General features: G+C 37.3%; 1 protein-coding gene across 1 annotated transcript in view; it reads right to left on the bottom strand.

The window, feature by feature from the left end:
- Positions 1-20898, bottom strand: part of COBLL1 (cordon-bleu WH2 repeat protein like 1) — a 67604-nt gene extending 46706 nt beyond the window's left edge. The window contains exon 1 of the mRNA XM_054277793.1: positions 20736-20898. Coding sequence (XP_054133768.1) covers positions 20736-20761 — 26 coding nt within the window. The 5' untranslated portion in view covers positions 20762-20898. The remainder of the gene's footprint in view (positions 1-20735) is intronic.
- Between the last annotated feature and the right edge of the window lie 671 nt (positions 20899-21569).

Raw genomic sequence — 21569 nt, 5'->3', positions numbered from 1 at the left:
TTCTGGGAAAGTGCTCAAGAGAGATTTAATATCACAGTAAAGCTACCTTTATAGCTCTCCCTTGTTTTGTGAAACAACTGTATTATTTTATTTAGCAGAGCTCGTGGGCAGGAAAGCCATGAACAGACTTAATTCAGCTGCTTCTAGGAAGTTTCAGCTTGTTTTTATTTTGAAGATACCAGCTTAGAGAATTCTGCCAATACACATTACACCAAACACCCTCTAAAGAAAAGCTAGGATCAACAACTATGGATCTATTGCTACAATGTTATTACAAGATCATTGATTAATGCTTAAATAATTACTTTTTTTTTAATCCCACTTTATAATCATCTACCAAAGCTTGAAATATGACATATGGTTAACAGCATACTACGATATCCCTAAATCTCTGATCTAGAGGGAGGAAAAATAAAATAGAACCACCACAAATCTTGCACTCTGGTTACTTCCACAAGTTAAGCTGCTGCCAGCTCTACGTTGTGTTATTCAACAATATGATTAAAACAGCAGTGAAAGATGTGGAATTCAGCACTGAAACCTCTGGATTTCAGTAACCACACACTAGTTACAAACTGGTACCACTGCCCTCATTACTGTGCTCCTCACCCTGAAAGGCAGAGGCTGCAGCCCAAGCCTTGCCCTGGCCCAGCCACACCTGCAGGCAGCCCACGCCCACACACGGTGCTGCAGGACAAGGAACACGGCGCTGCCCTGGCACAACGAGGTCCCAAAATATTATTGAGTGTTGTTGCTGATTTTTTTTTCCTTTTTAACGGCCATCACCAAAAAACTGAATTGAGACACTGTCACACCCTCGTTACTAAGCGCAAATGGAAACAACCTTACAGCTCTTTGAAGTGCTAGAGCTTCAAAAGAGGACAGCCACTGCCAAATCCTCATGAAAGCAACATAATGTGGAAAACCTGACTTGTAACTGAAGCTACATAATTAAAAAGAGACAGTATCAAAATATTTAAAAGTTGCAATGCTAAAAATATCTTTTAAGTCGAGCAAACTCACTTATGACAAAGAATGGCAGGGAAAGAGAATTTGGATTCTCTAAGAAACGCATCATCATTATTGTTGTTGTTATTATTATTATTTTGCAGCCCTCCCATTTCTTCAAAACCTATTTTGACATTGAGGAGAACTGAAGCACTGTTATTGTCCTTAAGCAGCAGAAGTAGCAGTCACGTACTGCAAAGACTTTCTGGAACACTAAATGTCACCACTGGCTTCAACAGTCAAGTACAGCCAGAAACCAACTGAAAAAACCCGCAGTTTTTTAGAGATCTGAGAACTACAGCTCCAAACAGAGTTACAGTGCTTACTTAAATCACTCCCAGAGGCCTAGAAAGCCAATAAAACATATAACAGACAAAATAAACCTACTGCAATTATTTTCTTCTGGAAAAATCACATCTTTTAATTCAGAAACTTTCAGATCCAGTTTCACATACAAGTTTCCATAATCATATCCATTCCTTGACAGAACAGTCTGTACTGTGACAGATCTTTCTATGGCAGTGAGAAAATTAGTTGTAGCTTTAGTAAGAAGTTAAACAAGTTTCTTGTTCTGAATATTTACACACAGTATAATGTGGTTTTTATAAACCTGTAACTCTGGTCAAGTTCAGTAACACTCATCTCCTTCCAAAAGAAAATGTTTAAAAAAATTGCAATGTTTCAATCCTAAACAGCAGTTTGTGAAGCAAGGACATCTTTGCTTCACCCAGCACTCTCTCACTTCATCCTTCAGAACAGTGCATCTGGTGCAACAGTTCTCTTAATATTTTGAGTTTCCGTCCTTATCAGATGAAAAAAAGAAAAAAAAATTTATTATGACATTACAGTTATAAATATTGTCATGCAAGTTTCAGGTACTTCCTCAAAGTGAAGTAAACATAAGACAATGGAAAAAGTATACAGTTAATTTTACCACAAGGATAAATACTAAAATCTGTATAGAAAATCCTCCCCTTTTTAATAATGACATCAAACAACTCAGATAAGAGTTTTGTTTTACAGAAATTGAAACTCACTTAAAAGAGGGTCTTCATTCCAGAGGGGTAAGAAGTTGTCTGGGGAGCAAAAGTCCATGGCTATCAAGATGGCATGTGGGAAGGAACATGCCTCAGGTTCCCTGCTACCCACAAGACAGGAATGAGGAAGAACAATACAATGTTCTTTCTTACTTAACACACACGCACATATAACCTTCTTAATTCAGATAAGCATCTATCTTTGGAATCGGTATCACACACACTGGGAGTGTATCACACCAGCTTCTGGAAAAGGCAGCTAATCATGCTTGGGATTCTCTGTATCATTCTGTAGAAGAAAGTTCAAATCAACAAAGCCAAAAAAAAAAAAAAAAAAAGGGAAGTATGCCTTCCAAAATACAGACTTTATTCTAGATAAAGCAGAGATTACATGGTACCATTACAAAACAATTTAAAATATCTCAAATTTTAAAAGGCTCATTTGGTTTTCTCTGGTCAAGTCCTAATTTTAGATTAATATTTAGAAGTGCAGGTGCATTCAGTGTCTATTGCATGTGGTTTTGACCCAGCACAGGGTGCACCCATCGCAGCCACAAGCAGCCACAGATTGTCCAGGGGAATGCCATGGGAAATGGTATCAGAAGCTTTACTAAGGCCCAGGTAACAACATCCACCAGACCTTGTTACAGGAGTACAACAAGCTGGTCTAGCAGAACCCACCTTTACCAAAACCATGCTGGCTGGGACAGATCCCCCCGCTGTCCTGTACATGCCACTTGGTATCACTCCAGATAATCTGCTCCAAACCTTCCCTCACTGCATGGGCTGTTCAGCTCATCACACAGTGCCATTCTGCCTGTGCACTATGCTCAGTTTAATGACATAGAAATGCTTAACAAAATTTTGTATACCAGTAAATTCCAAATTCTTAAAAAGCTCTTTAGATAATTGGACCATGCCCTTGATTTTCTACCTACCCAAGAAAGATTTAAAAGAGGAGGTGATACAAATACTCAAACACTTCTATTTATGTGGACTACAATCACTGAAATTCTACCAAATGTAAAAAAAAAAAAAAAAAAAAAAAAAAAAAAAAAAAAAAAAAAAGAGAGAGAAAGGAAGAGAAAGGAATATATTTAGAATATATTTACTCAGTAGCGGTAATAGGCCCCTTGTACCACAGCAAGTTCACCAATGTTTCTAGGAGTCTTGTATTGATGTGCTGCTAGAAAAGCATTACCTTATTATGGCTACAGTCACAGAACATTTGGTCTGCTTTATCTCCAGTATCTAGTTTTAAACTCAGGAATACAATATCCCAAGTTTTTATGACTCAGTGTTTTACTGTAGCCTTGTAAACATTGCAAGCCTCCAGCAGAAAGGCAAACAGTTACAGTAAGTGACTATTTCTGGCAATATTTTTTCCTATAAAACATCAAACAGTCCAAGTTGGAGACAGCATATCCCAGAATTCAAGGAACAGAATGTATAAAAAATATTTTTCCTTGGATTTCTTGATGTTCTCCTTTCCCCTTGTTGGCTGTGTGTACAATCCAAAATGTATCTTTTCATAAAGGTTCCCAGAGACAGAAAGTTTCAGAGGTGAGCTCTTGTGACTGTTTTCTAAATTTTATTTTAAAGAAAGACATAAACAAAAGTACCCACCAAAAGGATATGGCAGGGCTTACAGCACAGTCATGAATTTCCCTTTCTCAACAGCAAGCAGCAATTTTCTTTCCTAGTGAAAAGCCACTAGAAACACTCACAGGCTTTTCTTAAAATGCTGAAGACTAATGAGAATTTGATACAAGTATACAAGCTTTGAAATACATTTTCTTAGGATACAATTACAGTTCTTTTGTGATCTATGGTATTGAAGGAAACATTGTGCCAGGCAAAATTCTAATACAGGAAGGACTCAAGTGAGGACCTGTGACCCAAAAGAACATACATTTATGTGTACATTTCCATAGTCTGTCTTCTGTTTTAAGGAGTAATCAGAATTGTCCATGACTTATACCTGAGTCATTTTAAAAACAAAACCCAAAATCTAAAGTACAATTAACTTGTTCCTTCCATTGCAATTTAGAGCAGCCTGAAGGATTTCTGCAATAACTAACTTCAGTCACAGACACTTGAGTTTACACACTACCACTACCTCAGAAGCCTGATGTGCAGTAGAAAGACCAAACAAGTTCCCTAAATAAAGACAACTAATCAGAAACTTCTCTGTCCTTGTTACTCACATCCACTTCTACCTTAGGTTGTTCCTATGTGGAAATCCAGACTTACCAAAATGTGTATTTAACTGCAAGTATTATAGCACTCAAAACTGTTTGACAAAAGTACAGTACAGTTTTTAACCGTTTCTTTGTAAGCTTTTTGTTCATTATCTTGCTTAGATACATACTGCATTTATAATAAAAATAATCAATAAAAAAGGATAAGCCTGGTTGACAAAGAATGAAATCATCCTGACAACACTGGAAGAAGAAAAATAATGAGAGATAAAAATGCAGTTAAGACTTTCCAGCTTTTAATTTAAAACTTTACAACAAACAGTACAACTACAAGTATGGACTGTAGCATCACACATTTCCACTGCTGGTTTTAAGATTCTGCAAGAACTCAGATACCACATTCATACAGCTCTACTTACAATTTACACACAAAATATGTTAATTTGGAAAAAGAAGTACCCAGTTTCCAAAAAAGACCAAGCATAACTTTTGTAATTAGAAGACAAACGTAAATGCAAGCACCCGCTTATCAGAAAAGCCGAGACGCATTAAGGATATAGCTTGATACTTACTATGCTCTCACATTTTTCATTTCTATGACTGGAAAACACAAAGTGAGGACGCTGAAGCCCAGAGGTGTCTCGGTAAGCCTGCTGAGGCTTGGCTAGCCCAGACTTGATGTGTCCTCCCTTAGTCACTGCCCTGCCTGCGCAGGGCGCGAGCGGCGCTGGGGCAGGCAGGGAGCCCGGGCAGCGCCACCGGCCCAGCGGCACCGCGCGCGTGGGAAGCGCCTCTCCTTAAAACAAACACTTGTGCAGCGAGAAAACACTGAAAGCATGGTCAAAGTGCTACAATAAAAACTTTCACAACACTGACGGCACTGACTCCAATACGTATCCAAATGGTAGGGAGTGGCAGGCCAGCCTTTGGGGTGTGGGGGAGAGGTGGTGGGCAGTGGCCATCAGCCCAGGGAATGCTGCCGAGGCCACGCTGAGCAGGGATGTTACTGCTCCCACCTGGGCAGAGGGGCTGTTCTGCTGTCCCCTGCCAGAATAACAGTAAGAAAATGCAGACAGGTAAAAACCCTGCCTTTCATTCAGAGATGTTACTAAACCTAAACTGGCTGTGAAGAAAGCAAGCTTTTCCTCTCCAAGATATGCCAAGCAGGTGCAGTGCTGAAAAGTTACTTTGTGCTTGCTTGTTGTGAAATATCTTCCACATCATATTACTTTCTATATATGAAAACCAGTCTTAAACATCCAAGTACTTATCCCACCAAGATTTGAGCAACTCTGTAAAATGGTGCAAGGCAAAGCACTACTACTTCAAAGCATAATGCTGCTTTTAAAAACAAAGTCTCCCTGACATCCTTCAGTTTAAGTCAACAAAAATGCAGACGTCTTGAATACAAAATAAAATCAACTACTTCCATAAGCAGTGTTGTGTCTACCTAGACAACCTAATTTTAAAGTCAAACCATCTGCCTAGAAAACTGACTACCTAGAAATAAAATATTTGCATATGTAGCATTGCTGGAACTGAATGAGACCAATTATCATAGTCCTTCAAGTTACTGCTGAGAAGTGACACATTTGCTTCCAGCTCCAGTGATCTTTCCTTTCCAATGACCAAACCAGGCATTGCTTAGTGATTTGATCCAGGAGGTGAATGAACTGGTATTGCTCAGAAATTCTCTTTCTGGTTCTTAATCTAAGCAGGTTTCAGCAAGGACAAATAATGCTAAAGATAGGCCAAAAAAAAGTGCTGCACTATCCTGGTTAGACAGGTCTGCAGCTAGGAGCACAGACATTTTATAAGTTCACAAGTAACCTTCCTGCTGGGGATGAGGCAACAGAAACCAGCTGCTTTAATAGAAGCCATGAAAAAGAAAGCCACAGGGTGGCACTGCAAGCAGGCTGTATTTTGAAACTACTTGGCTGTTAATTCTTTTCCAGACAAATCAGAGCATATCTAATCCCATCTGTATAAAACAGAAGCAGTTCTGTAGTTTTTCTTCAAACGATGTATTTTCCAGCAACAAATATCCCTAGAATATAAATCACATCATAAACGAGGCACTTACTTCAGAAAGGTCAGGGTATTTCATAAATTAATAAAATGGTATTTAAGAGTATCAACACAAGAATGCTATTGTAAAGACAGGCTAGGAATTTATACCTATTTTGGGTTTGTCAGTTCATTCTGAAACAATTCAAGAAAAAAAACAGTTTCCAAAGCATGTGCAATTTCATACAAAAGCTGAAGAATTTTTTTCATACCACGACTTTTTATGAAGGCTGAGATGGCAAAATCTCAAACAGATCTCTCTCTGAAAGGAAGGACAGTATTAACTTTAAGAAAAAAATCTTAACACAGCATTCAATGCTATCATATGCTTTTAAAACACTTTCCTTCTCATATATAAATGAATCATACTTCATTTCATCCAAGCTAAATGACTTACTACAGTAGTATTTCAAAGCTAAACTTAGACGTCTATTTAATCTGCTTTGTTGGCTTCTTCTCTCCCAAATTTCAAATCCCTGCCATCTGAGTTAAAGCAGAAACATTAGCAAAAAGTGCTATTCCTGTTCATTTAGTGAACTAACCAATTTTCAAAGGAGAGTTGGAGGTCATCCAGGATCACAAGTTACTTCCTACTTTCTAAAACAAAAAGTCCCTTCAAGGTATAAATTTGATATTTCACTAGATTCTGAAATAACAGACACTATATGACTATGCACAATCATTTTAGTTGCTGAAGTCCTAGATCAAGTTAAGTTTTCAGTTTGAAAGTACAATCTGTAACCAAAAAAAAAACCAACAAATATTGTATTTTTGTTCAGTTGCACCATAATATAAATTAGAACACCAATTCATCTGCTATGATTTTTTCTTATTCCAGAAGACAAGAATTCTAAAAAAATAGCAAGTTTTAATTTTCTCACCTCAGACAGAAGTTCAAGAGGGGACTGGCAGTTATTCCAACTGCCAAGAGATTCTTTCTGCTAGGAGATTGCTCCCTATATTTTTAAAACTGTTTGTATATGGAGATTATTTTGCTGTTAGATAGTATAACAATAATATATGGGCAAAGTAATATTCCAATATAGCTGTGCCTTTAACATTAGATAAGGCAGATGATTACGTAATTGTACAGATTGCCAAAGCTATATAAATTTGATTTGAGCACGTTTGCCTACTTTGCAGACTCATACTAAAGCACTCTGCATGCTAATAAAGGGTTTCTGCCTGACAAAGACTAAATTAAAAAGTTAGTGACCTGGAAAAAATAAATTAATTTTGGTACCAAAACATCAGTGCCTGGTGTCAATATTGCTTAAAAATCATGTATTTAATACAAAATTAATTAAGGCACCTCCCTCTCAAAAAAAAAACCAAACCCAAAACAAAACAAAAAACACCAAAAAAACAAAACAAACAACCAGCCAACCACAAAACTCAAGGGAAAATTCTTACTACTATCAAGATTTGTCTGTTATTATTTCCTCTGCTTGGAATGGGAGAGCAAGGGCTTCTGTTGAATTGTTGGTGTGCAGACACTGAGTAACTGTACTTCAACACTTCATACAATAACTTCCCAGTTCATCAGTTCAACATCAACTATGATGCTGTTTACATATAACACTGCAAGGTCATGTGCTGAATGCAACTAGTGGAAGCAAACTTCATCAACTCTAAATAAAGTAACTATTTAAGCAAAAAATAGACACACTGGATGCAATCTAATATGCTTCCAACAGACTACTCTATGCCCCTCTATTGACACTTATACCATGATTAATACAGCTAAATGAAAGTGGACAAATTTGGGAAGTAGGTACATTGTTCATCAAGGCCATATCCTTAAAAGTATGAACTTTGAGGAAGTTGTGTCTTAGAAGACATATGGAAGTAACCAGCATGTCTTCTGTTTGAATTATGTTTTCTTCTGCTTTTCCTCATTTAAGGCACATTAGTGCTCATAGTTAATTTGTACATATTTTTCATAGCTTTGGAATAATGTTTCTGGACAGCAGAAATCAGACAATGCATTAAGCTTTCCAAATTGGACATTAGTAACTGGAATAGCCTTTGGTCTCTGATGTGTCATTTCAGAATTTTCAGATCTAGATAACAGGTCACACACACATACAATCCCAGCAAGGGAAAAAATAAAAAACAAATAGCCAAATTTTCACTCATAAAATCCAATACCAAAGAAAGGATTCTACCAATCCTAGTCCTGGCTCACCCAATGTGGAACAAAAAAACAAACATATATGATCTATGTTTTCACATCTTAGGTATCTCAGAACTTCAAAGTTATTTATTTATGCAGATGACTAAGTACTTCCCTTCCATTTTCAACTATCCTTGAACGGAAGTATTTGTTCAAGAACATAAAGGACAGAAAATAAATGGCTGTATAGCTCTTGTCACTGCAATGCCAAACACTTATGTCCAGTTCTTAAAAACTGCAGTATCACACAATTTAACTCTTCCTAAATCAGTATTTAGTCCAAATTTCTGCATAACCTACAAGAATTTAGATAGAAGAAATTTTAAAAAGTTGAACAAACCCTACACACAACTATCCCTAGCCAGCACTGTGAGGCACATTCTTACATTCCCATGGAAAGTTAACAGGATGAGGAGCAGGGCTCCATGCTCCCTTGAGGCCAGGCACAACTGAACTACTGGACAAAGAACAAGTTCTGGTCCCCATCACTTGCACATTCGCATGGATCATGGGAACTCATTTTCTCTGGGTCACTTGGCTACACAGCTGTGTGTATGTCATTTGTTTTTAGAACACAAATATTTTCTTTTAAACGAACAACCAAGTAGTACATGGTTAAAAAAAAAGAAAAATAATCCAGAAGAGACAAAAATATCTGTCTGTACGGCATGCTTTACAGCATAAGCTAACCACACATGCAAAGCCAGCTTTGTAATGTTCAGTGAAACCATCTTATGATTCTGCCAAATTAAAAACTTAAGACAGCAGACCCTTATCATCATAATCCTCCCAGGAGGAGTCCAAAACCTATGATGCAGCAGCCCCATCACACTTGACAATCCTGTCCCAGTTTCTACCCCAAAGTCATGACCACTTCTTTTACAGTTTCAGTACAAGTAAGGAGTGATGGTGGATGGAAAACTGATGAAATCATGTTACTGCCACTACCATAAGTGGTTCTGTGTTCAAAGTTCTGGGACAGCCACAAATGACATTTGGACAAAGGTGGTCTAGTACTGAATCAGACATATTGATAGGGAGCAGAAAATAGGATACAGCTTTGTCACTTGATTTAGTTAAAGAGCCTCAAATCAAAGCATGACCTGCTGCTAAGAGACACCAGAATTCACCTGTCAGATTAGGAGCTACAGTAGGAAAAGACAGAGGAAACTGAGTGATTCTCAGGCTGGCCCACCAGCCTCTCACCATGTTCCCAATCTAAGGACCAGCCATTGGCTACACAACCTCACTGGGTGCCACTGCTAATCAGGATGCAAATCACCAGACCACACCTTCTAAATACTCACCAGCAGCCTGGCTGAATCTCTTTGCTAAACAAATAAAACCTAACCTGGCTAAAAAATGGATGTTCTTCAAACACTTCACACCAGTGCACTATTTCTGTGCCTAAGGTTGCATGGTTTCTTAAGCTCACCATCATTTATATTCTCACAATTCCATTTTCTGCACATTTGCTGATGTGAAACAGGGTTTAATGGGGGATACCTCTGCCATGGTAACATTGCAGACTGTGTGAAACACTGTTTCAGACTGCAAATATGACCCAACAGCCTTTAAAAATATTCTATGCCATTAGCTTTCTGGTCAAAGGTGGCTAAGAAGGATATCAGGAGACTGTCAAAAGCAAAAAACAGTAACAATGACAAAAACTTCTAAGAAAATTGCAAGAAAAATTCTACAGCTAGGCCAAGCTGTCATTTCTCTCTATCTTTCTACAATTACATGACTGCATAACTTTATCACCACTGATGTTAAGTGATGAAGCTAAGTGACTGGGTGAAGGAAACAACAGAAGAATAAAATAATCTAGGTTGGAGAAGTCTAATCATAAACTTAAAACTGCCAGGTTCTTATCTTCTCCACTGGAGGGATGAAACTGCCTTTTCAGATTGTCCACTCCTGTTCATTTTATTTATTTTTTTTTCTAAATAATAAGACAAAATGCAATCATCCCTTCCATTTTGGCAAAAGTACATACCAGCTTAGTTGCCAAGGCATTCAGTTGCAGGCCTTGGTACCCCACCTTCTTTTATAATTTAAAATCTCATTATTTTATTTAATTCAAATCTGAAACTCCCACTTAGGGAAGCTCAAGGGATATAAATCATCTGCTTCCTTTCTTGGCATCCTGTGTCTCCAAACATGACACTGTTATGTTCAAATCAGACTAAATTAGGAAGCCTAGACATTTAAAGTGGCATTAAGCAGACAACACTGGGGTCAAGCCTTTCCATTCTTTGCTATGACAGCTTTATCTCTCATCAGTCTTGCTTATTTCCAACAAAATTATAATAACATAATACAATTTAAATAAACCAACAAAGGAGAACCCTCACTGTTATTGCACTGAATTTGCTGTATATATAATTAAGCTAAAAAGCAAGAATGATTTCTTATGCTTACTATTATTTCAGTATTGCTCTAACTGCAGCAGGAGTCCTTACATCTGCTGACCAAATGAAAAGAGAACTCAGGGTGTCTCAGCTGGGACTGTGAAATGTTATGGTGCAATGCAACTATTCTACTTACAAGTCAGTCAGTCAAAACAGCTCAGATCAATAAGAATTGATTCAGGCCAGGTCAGAGTATCTTCCAGAAAATACTGACATTTTCTGATGACAAAGCCAACATTTAACAATAGGAACCAGTGATATGCCTGACTCCTGTAGTTTAAAGCACTAAGTGAAGCATCAGAGGTTCTATGACAAACATCCTCCTTATGGTTTTTTTTAGAACTTTTTCTTTATTTTTACTACTGAGTATCTTAGCATGTCAAAAGAGAAGTTAGATCAGTGAAAGAATCCATCAGAATTCATCAGCTCCTTGTATTTAATTTCTTCTTGATATAATTCCCAGGATATCAGTTATTTTTCTGTTAATTGTAAGGTCAAAGAGGACCCCATGGAAGCAATAAGCAGCAGGAACTAAATAAACAGAAGACCGGATCTTTAATGCAAATGTGTTTCCTGGAGGAAAGGAGTAAATCAGTGCAGATAATGTAGTACAGAAGCAGGAAAAAAATTAAAAAAATAAAAATCACATGTTCTGAAACAATCTGTTCGAAAGTTTTCTCCTGGAACATAAGCAGCTCTTCAAAACCAGTGCCCTGCTGAGGAATTTACGTACTTGCCAAGGTTTAAGTTACTAATCAAAAGCAACAGCTATTTGCTTTGTGGATGAAAAGTCACAGGACTTGCTCAAAATTAAAATAAACTAAACAAGCAAACAAATCACAATTATTTTAAGGTACAATATAAGTGCAGTGTGAGAGCTACCTGTGTGAGTGTGTAACCAAAACAAGCAGTCCAGAATACATCCCCCTTCATTACAAGTTTTAAGAAAAAGAATACTGGCAGTACAATTAAGAGGCCTTCAGAGTACTGAAGCAGTTCAAATAATGCTTAATGCTTGTCAAATCCATCAGTTACAAGGTCACACCAGGGTAATTCCACAGCATGTCTCCTGATAACCATGCTTCTGGCCTGTTAAAGAACCACATATTTATATGAACAGGTAGAATTTAAAGTTTATCTTTAATAACCTAAAACATTATCCTTATTTAATAAACCACTGCTACAGACACCAGGACATCTGATAACTGACAAATATGTTTTCAGAAATTAGTTTCTGGCCCCAGAAAAGGTTCCCCTTCACAGAAGTTTTTATCTCATCTCTGCATGTAATATTGTATCCTCCCAAGAACACCCAATATAACTTGATCAGTACTACAGAAACACCTTGGGTTTCAAAAAAAGACTTCACACCGGATTAATTTCTACAACTGCTTAGTAAAGAAATGAGACATATTTAAAATTTTGAGACTTCTGCCTCCCCTCTGAAAAAGCAGAAAGAAGTATATTAGAGAGGCCTTACTTCTTTAAAAACACATCATTACTTGTTATTAGAATACAGTCAAATCCTAGTTTTAAATATAAAGTTATTTTATCAACATTTTTAATTTTAAAAAATACTGAAAAGTGGGTACCATAAGGAATCAGGAATTATGAAAAAGATATACCAATAGGAATCAAGATCCTAAACACAGCTGCCTACAGAGCTCCTGCAATATCCTTCCCTCACAGACCTTCAGTGAAATGTAGATAAGTGATGGTCACAATGGAATAGTCATTATGAGCATCAAATTCTATAAAAACTATGCATTTGAAAGATGAATTAATGTTTCTTCAGTAAAAAGCACAATTGATATTAAAACAATATTAAGTTTATGCTGTGTCAGTATTCTTTAAGGAGTGAATTATATTTACTTTCCCTTAGAGCACTGCACACCTGTCTCACCTTTGCTGCCTTTTCCCTTTCTTTCTTTCTTTCTCTGTCCTCTGCTTCCATCAGCAGCATGGTTTCCCATCTGATTCATGCTCAGGATTCTCACTGCAGGGAGGCTAACTCTACACTTGAGTACAAATGCTAGCATGTTGCTAATGACAACACTCAACTGATTAGTGTAAACTGTTTCTGCCTAAGAAAAACTTACTAATATTTCCTAAATAATAATCTAGGCCATTCTACAGGGCACTACAGATCTACCACAGATTGGAATAGATGATCTGCAAAGGTTGCTTCCAAGCTAAATAATTCTATGATTTCCCTGAAGACAAAAAATAAACTGGTAGAAGTCAAAAGCAGAAAAGTATTTTGGCATACTTTCTTCCTGAGAAGAAAAAGTATAAGGGCATCTAGTGCTTGGAAGCATAAAAACTATTAAACTTAAAAGCAAAGGCAACATCATTCTAGCTGGCATTAAGAAACAGTAGAACCGTACAAACAGAGCAAAGAAGTCCTTTAAAAGACAATGTGAGAACAAAGCAAAAATGGCTTAGGCTATCAAACAAAAATTTAAAGAGGCTACAAGTGAATGCAAAAAAAAAAAAAACAAAAAAAACCAAGGACACTGGCACAGGGAAGGGAAAAAGCCACCTGGCCATTTCCAGATGCCATGACTAACTGGACACAGCTTGAACCAACAGGTTTAACAGGGGGAAATACTTAAATACTTCACATCCTCCTCAGCAAAATCACCTTTGACTTAAATGTAGTGAAGGGGTTTTCCACTTGTTCTAAGCAATCATAAAGAGGTAAAAATAACCTCATTCTGTTTGTCCTATTGAATAGGGGATTAAAATAACTGGCAAGGCTTTAAGTCATGAGCTTGAGGTGGATTCACCAGGTCACAATTGGAAAAGGAGAACTGCCAGTCCTTGATAAGCACAGCAATTACCATTCTTTTATATACAGGACCACTCCAAGGGAGTGCAGCTTCCTTAAACAGCAATAACAGCATATCCTTTGATTTATACAGCAGTCCTGCAGCAATACAACCAACATCCTGTTTTCATCTTAAAGTACAGCTGGGCACTTTGTCTACAGGCTTTATTTATCAGAGTCCCCATAACTGAGTGCTTTGTCATTATAAGTAACAGCACCCTTCAACTTAGCAGCATTTTATCTTCCTGCTTCTTTCCTCATGAAAATTCTTACATGGTACCCACCTGACCTACAGAACAAATAGAGATTTACTGCAAACTTTGACACAATATGACTTAAGTTTATAAATGTTAACTAAATACAGTAACACACTTCTCCCACCCAAAAAGTCATGTAAAAAATCCACCCAAGAAATTTCAGACAAAAAGGGTTTTCTTACTTCATGGATTTCAAAGGAAGCAACCAAAATATCTAAGCTGCCAGATCTCCTAAAGCCTGTAAAACACACAAATTCCTGATATATGAAACCAACTCCGTAAATTCATCCTGGATTTAGCAATTTTCCCTGAACATAACAGCAAATCTCTGTAAAATGCCTAAAAGAATATATGTCTAAAACCTTTGATCAGACATGGATTATTTAATAATTCTGTGTCCTGTGTTATCACAACAGTCGGAATCCTGACAGAAATGCACTATTTTCCACATTATTACCCATGAAAGTAACCAGCCAAATAGCATTTTGAATGATTTACATGCTCATACTCTGTAACCATGCAGTAACTGATGAACATGCCATTCACATGTTGTCACACTCTAGAAATAGAAAGACCAAGAGTGCTTAACTCTACCACTCTATTTGTTCAAAAGTTTTAGAAGAAATTGTTCCTTATTGAACACATTAAATCACTAAAAACTTATAAAATGAGGAAACTTCTGCTAGCTATAAGACATGCATACTTTTTACTCATTTATCCTCAAGCAAGTGGTAAGCTGCATATCAGCACAATCTCAGTGAAGACAAAGAGGCAATTACTAGTACCAATATAGGACAAACCTCTTATTTAGAAGTTAATGGCCCTGATTCAAGATCAATAGAGAACCTTGGATTTGTCTGGCCAGAAAATAGCCTGTGGTAGGGGCAAAGAACAGGGAAAATTACTGCCAACACTGTGCAGCAGAAGAAGCCAAAGTGACAAGAATGCAGATCAGAATAACACCTTGACCAGAGTGTCTACTCCTGTCCTTAGTGGTAGGAAACAGGTCAGGGACAAGCTGCAGATAGTTCATTTGCTAAAATCTTCAGAATTTGTCATTATTTCCCCACAATTAACTGCAGCATATCAGTGCTTCACTTGTTGTCACAAAACTGAAGTTAGCAAGTGGAAAAGCAGAGCAATCAATCTGGATAAAAAGCTCATGAGCAGCTATCTATGCAGATCATAGAAGCAGAACAAGACATAAATAAGGGAGCGCTAAAATTCAGCTGCAAATCTGTGAACTTTTCCAAAGTTCATCCTCACTCTGCTGAGTAAATCTAAGTGTCAGTAACCTAAAGCACATCAACCTCCCCCAAGTACCACATTTTCTCTCTCCCAGTAAGTATGGTTGAGTTTTGAATGCCTCCCAAAAGAGGAAATTCATGAAAAGAACTCTGGCTTCCTATCAGAGAAGACACTGAAATTGTGGCTGATGGCTATCCCACTGTTCTTTTGACACACATAAAATGACAATGATCAGAATTTTAGAATTTTTTATTACACAGGTATAAAGTCACTAGCATAATGCTGTAAGCTTAAAGCAGAAAGGCTCTTTGGATGCAGAAATTCAAAGCTGACACTTCAAAAACATCACAAACTACAATACCCTAAGGTGAATACAAACAAAACCCTTGTCTAACATTAAAAGCAGAAAAAGGAACTACTCCAGACTTCTATGATTTGATTGCCAGCAATTCTTCTGACTCAAGAAGAGACTATGAAGTTGCAACAAACTGAATGTATGAGCTCAACAGCAGCAGCAAACCCGCTCAGCTGAGAACAAGACACACAAACTTCCTTCTACCTGGAGAGACCATAAAGGAGGGAGAGCAGTATGCTACTTCTGTCAATTATTCAAACTCCAAACAAAGAAACAAAAAAATGGGGGGAAGAGGAAGGAATAATCTCCACATCCAGTGCCAGATCTTTAAATCAGCCTTTCTCATGGACCAAGTGACCAAGCCACTTCTTTCTTGCCATCACTTCAATATTTAAGTAAAAATATTTGTTAATCAAAGCCACTGGCAAATACTATGGTACACAATAGTGGTATAGCTACGTCAGTTTGAGAATGTGACTCACATTTTCTGATGGATCTCATTTTATCACTAGAAGCCAAAAGTTTTTCAAGTTGAGTTAAATGACTGTTTACAATTCCAACCAATGCTATGCCATGTTTAGCCATGCCCTTCCCTTTTGTCTTTGATAAAGGATCACATGGTCTTTTACAGACAGATGGGAGATCTTTCGACCATGTTGAGCATTTATTCACATGATACCACAAACTGACACAAACTGACTCAAGGAAACAGTCGGTGTATGACTGAGATGTGAAATATGATGTGACAGGATGTGGGAAAGGCCAGTAAGTTTCCAGATATCATTAAGCTTTAAAACTTATTTTTAAATGAAAATTGAAACATTATAAAGTACTTCTAAACTTGGAGCTTTTGTTTTCCAAGAGTCCAGAAGGATTCTTTGAATACTTAACCATTTTTTCCTGGCAAATTAATTGCACTCTTCTCAATGAACTAGGGTAGCATTTTGCAAAAGTGTTTCTATATTAAGTTGTTAAAGCTCTTCCAAGTATCCCTGAAAAACATTTTTACAAAATAAACAACTCAACTGGACACATCATTTCCTACTGTCCATGTCCACCATGAGCAGGAAGAGGCAGCACCAGCCTGTCAGAGAATACACAGATTTCATTCAGGAAATGTGAAGCTGTTCTTCATCTATAGGAGTAGGATGGTATAGGATGAAATCTCAGCATTTATGCTATGTGTCATTATTTCCAAACAGCCTCAATTCTAACATAAAATCTTATTCTGGATTAAGTACTGGCAACCTGTTAGCTGGCAGGCTTTATATATAACTATAAAAGCCAGGAAAATTTTGGGGTAAGTAAAAGCAGGAAGAAAACCTAACAACAGGAGCCCATAAGCAGTATCTTAAAGAACACCATCAGAAAAAAAAACAACAAGAACCAATTGATTTGTTTGAATATTTCTAAAACTATCATAGTACCACATCTCTATTTTTATTATAAAAGAAATCATTGTATACTTTTAAGGCTTCATCCAACATCTACAATTCACTGCATTTCTCTCCTTTATTAACTTAAGATTTATGGATAAAGATGCATTACAGCGGTGTATTTTGGGAGGAAGACTGGAAAGTTTGTAAGAATGTTTGGGCAGCAGAAATATAAGACCAGTCAAAGAAAGATGCTTAGAAATCAGACAGAGATTCCAACAGTTCAGACAGTGATGTCAGACCCTTATTACTTTTCCAAAATAAGCCTCTTCAGACTCTCTCTTACATCCCTCACTATCAACAACCAGCTCTAAAGAAGTGCTTATAAAATTCTTTGCTTATCCCTATCTTCTACATTTTCACCTTGCTTTTCTATAAAAGTGAACCAGGTGTATTGAGAATATCTCAACAATACCTAGGACAGGATAGGGGGAATTCTGTGCCCTGCACTGCAAAAGAACCATTAAAACAAATCACAAAAATTATCTAGATTCCAAAATCCTCTGATCCCTGCACAGATCACTTGGCAGAAAACCAGAGCCATCTCCCTACTCCAAGAAAAAGCCCCAGTCAACCATCAGGAAACAGGAGAGAAACATGAAGAAGATGAAGGAGTAAAGACACATCTGACTCAATTCCATCAGTTCATTTCTACAACAAATTCCTGATAATTTATCATAGAGATATTAAATTATATATATATAGCTAATTCTGAGGAAGGACAGCATGTAATACATGAATAAAATTACTGCTACTGGCCCAACAAAGTAATAGGTAAACTCTGAGTTGCTTGAATAAAAATAAAAAAAAATCCTATTTCATGTCTGTAGCTATCACTGCCAGCCTTGAGACCTCAGCTTCAAGTCCTGCAATGTCCAAGGCATTACTCAGCCATAGATAAGTGAGCAGATGAGATCAGCAACTGCAAAGACAGTCAATGACCCTGTTTCAAAATGCCACATAAAAGGGCCTGGGAAACCTTCTCCCCTTCAACAGTGCAGTGAAAAATCCTCAATGCCCATTTAAGTACAAGGGAATAGGAATGCAATGAGCTAGGTAAAACAGAATACACAATTTTTAAACACAAAAGCATATTCATAAAAAGAAGAATTTATAGCTTCAGAGTGGAGATGGGGAAGAGGAGATACAGGCAGGATGGGATAGAGGGGAAAGAAAAAAAAAAAAAGGAAAAAAAAACCATAGGAAAGACCAAGCTGCATGGCCAGGCCTTTTCTGAATGTGAAGATTTAAAAGAATGCACAAAGCCAGAGTACTGAAAGATCCACTCAATTGCTGGGTTCTTAACCCTTCAGGCAAAAACAAAGTACATCTTTAGTAGTAGCTGTAGACTTAAAAACTTATTTAAGACTGAGCAAAAAAGAACTTCCTCCAAGCAGTGAGTACTTTAAAAAGTGAATGAGGTAAATATAGCTCAAGGAGGGTGCCAAGGATAGAATTAGTGAGGCTGATTTGTAATGTGGGTGGAAGGAGAGAATCAAAGTTGCAGGCAAGGGAAAGTAAGAGACCATGAATCAGAGACCAGCAGAGGATCCAGAAAAGCTTAGGTCTGGAGACTTCAGAGGGTAAATGGAAAAAGCAATAACTCTTCAGAAATGAAAGTTGGGAACCTGGAAACAACTTTCAACATATAATTATACCTGATTTATGAGGAATTAAATATCCCCAAATTTATTTTTTTTTAATTTAAAATTTTAAAAATCAAAGACTGAGTTGTTGGCATGGGTTGAATTTCTGATTTTACACAAATGCCTTAAAATTATCAGAAAATCCACCTCTAGAAATTCCACCTACTACACTACTGTCATCAACTAACACATACCTTGTTTGTCTTACTAACTAAAGTGAAAAAAACCCACCCATCCATGCAAATAATTTCCATGCTCTCAAAGCCAGAATGGTTACATTTTGAATTCTGCACAATATTATCTTTTAATGAGAAGGACAGAATGTTGAAGTCTGTAACTACTAGTAAAGAAAGAGGTACTTCATCTTTGCCTCAAAGAGCTACACCCAGCAGACAAGTTGTAAACGTTTTCTCAACCTTGTTACTAATAAATATTTTGGCTCCTCTTTTTTTTAGATCAGAGACAAAGCATTATTCCTCCCACATAGAAAGAGCTTTCAGCACTGCTGTAACAACAACAATTAAACAATAGCCAGCTCAATAGATTATCCTGTACCTGCAATATTATGCCCAGTTATTCTGTCAGTCAAGTTTGACAGTGCAGAAGGACTGAGCAAGGTTTTACAAAAGTCAAGAGCAATACAATGATACTTAAACAATTGGGAAACTAGTGAACAACAAAAAAATCACAAACCAAACTTGGCACACCATATTCTTCCCTAATACCCTTCAAATTACTTTGATCCCTACATATAAAAAGATTCTGGGCAAAAGTAACACTACTCTACTGATGGTCCCATTTCCTTGAACATTCTTATTTAACTCAACTCAGCAAAGATGCCAGAACATCAAACGGTGGGGGGGAGGGGAGACACAGATTGACAAAAAAGCCAAACAAAACAAGCAAACAGTCGAACTGAATGAAACAAAAAAAATGTCATTTGTTTTGTGGAAAAAAAAACAGAGGAAGCAGCTCCTCCAGACAGCTTTGTCAATTGTAAGTTTGCATTAAGGGTAGAGCAGAAAATGCTTATGCTCTTCCCACTGCAAAACGTTTAAAAGTTACCTGTCAAACCTCAGGTATAGAAAATCTATCTGAAGGCCTGATATTAAAATAAGGTAAAATACCAAAAGGGAAAACTAACCAACAGAAAACCAAGGCCCATAAAAACAAAAAAGAACACTGTTAAATCAATATATCAATAACTCAGGAATATTAGATTGAAAATTGATTTGATTTTAAAGAAAAATAAACATTTCTAGTGCTCTGCTTTTGACACAGGATTGTGTTTTGCTGGTTGGATGTTTTTTGTCTGTTTCTGTTGGAGGAAAATTCAAGCTCACTACATTTCTTGTTTAACATAGAGCAACAGTTTGCATTGTTTGGGAAAGAGAGGTTTGTTTGTCTATTATTAAATAATAATATAAGATAAATAATATAATAAATAGGATTCCAAACCAAGCTCTATTTCCGGAAGAGAAATGAAAATCAAATAAGCAGACAGAAAGTATTTTTAAAAAACAGCTAAGAAAACTTCCAAGCTGTACTATTTCTTCAATGAGAACCACTGCAGATTTAAAGCTTGCAGCAAAACCAGTGCTTTCTCACAGAAGAAAACTTAAGCCCAGCTAAAAATATTCACATGCTCTATTTTCTTTAACTGAATATAGTAATCCTCACAACCATAGACATGCAGCAGAGTTGACATTAATACAAGTTCCCAAGGGAGATATTTCATAGATAGATTAGGGACTCATCCTTCAACCACCTATGGCACTCTGATCATTTACAACAACCAAACAAATGCACATGCCCCTTCTGAACTGGATAACCTCCTAGCAAATAAAAACAAATCCAGGAACTCTGAATTCTGTAAGAGTTCCCATGGTATTCCATTTCTGCATTAAAAAAAAAACATTTCTTAAGCCATGAAAAAAAAATGCAGTTATATCCATCAGTCTATGACATGAAGAGTGTAAGTCTGAACACATCTACAGGAACTCCAGTGAGTGTTCAAACTTACTTCACAAAGAGCTGCATTTTTAATTGTGGGAACTTACCTAAGGAGAGAACTCAGGTGAAGCATCAAGTTTTTAATTGGTTGCTACAGCTCAGAACAGCACGGGTGGTTTTCCCCCTTGAGCCCTCCATTGTTGCAAGCTGCACAGTCAGTTTCCTCCTCATTGTGCTAATGCTGGGCACAGCCACAGAACTCTACAGGAACCCAGGAGCCAACATCTCAGCCTTTTGCCATCCTCCAGTGCCCTGACGTCAGCTCTTTTAGAGCTGCACACAGGGATGCTGCAGCGAAGAGCAACTTCCTCACACTGCAGACAGCTGTGGGAACTGAACTTAGAGCAGCAGGGCAGCCTCTGGGCAAGTGAGAGCCAGGCGAGCAGAAAAGAAAGTGCACAATCAGACCTGGTTTAACTTGCAAGCAGCTATAAAAGAGAACACCTGGCATTCCTTGTACCCCCTACCTTAACACAGCAACTCGTTATACTGACTTGTTAATTTCTAGAAAAAAAAGAATAAATATTTAGTTGAGCATGCTAACCTTGTTACAGCTCAAAGGGCTGGCTGGATAATCTGACAGCTGCTGTTCCCCAGCACACACAAAACTACAACAATGGCAGCCCAGAACAGCAGCCAGGCTAGAAAATCCAGCATGCTCAGAAATTATTTTCCAAGCTACAGTAGAGATAGTCAGAAATGGTGCAGCACTTTATGAAGGGAGACCTATTTAGATGTTGCTAGATTACAGGAGAAACAACTTGTTTGTGAGTTTAAAATATTCCTACTCAATTATTTTGTCCGTCAGATGACAGAAGACCTGTAAAGACTTTCAGTTTCCTCTGGAATCTAAGGTTTCGGTCTTCTACAATGGACTCTTT

This window comes from Melozone crissalis, unplaced genomic scaffold (genome assembly GCF_028551555.1).
Source record: "Melozone crissalis strain CALT ecotype California unplaced genomic scaffold, PUWL_Pcris_2 ptg000023l_1, whole genome shotgun sequence".
NCBI lineage: Eukaryota > Metazoa > Chordata > Aves > Passeriformes > Passerellidae > Melozone > Melozone crissalis.
Note: the sequence above shows the minus strand (reverse complement) of the source record. Positions and strands in the feature narration are given on the sequence as shown.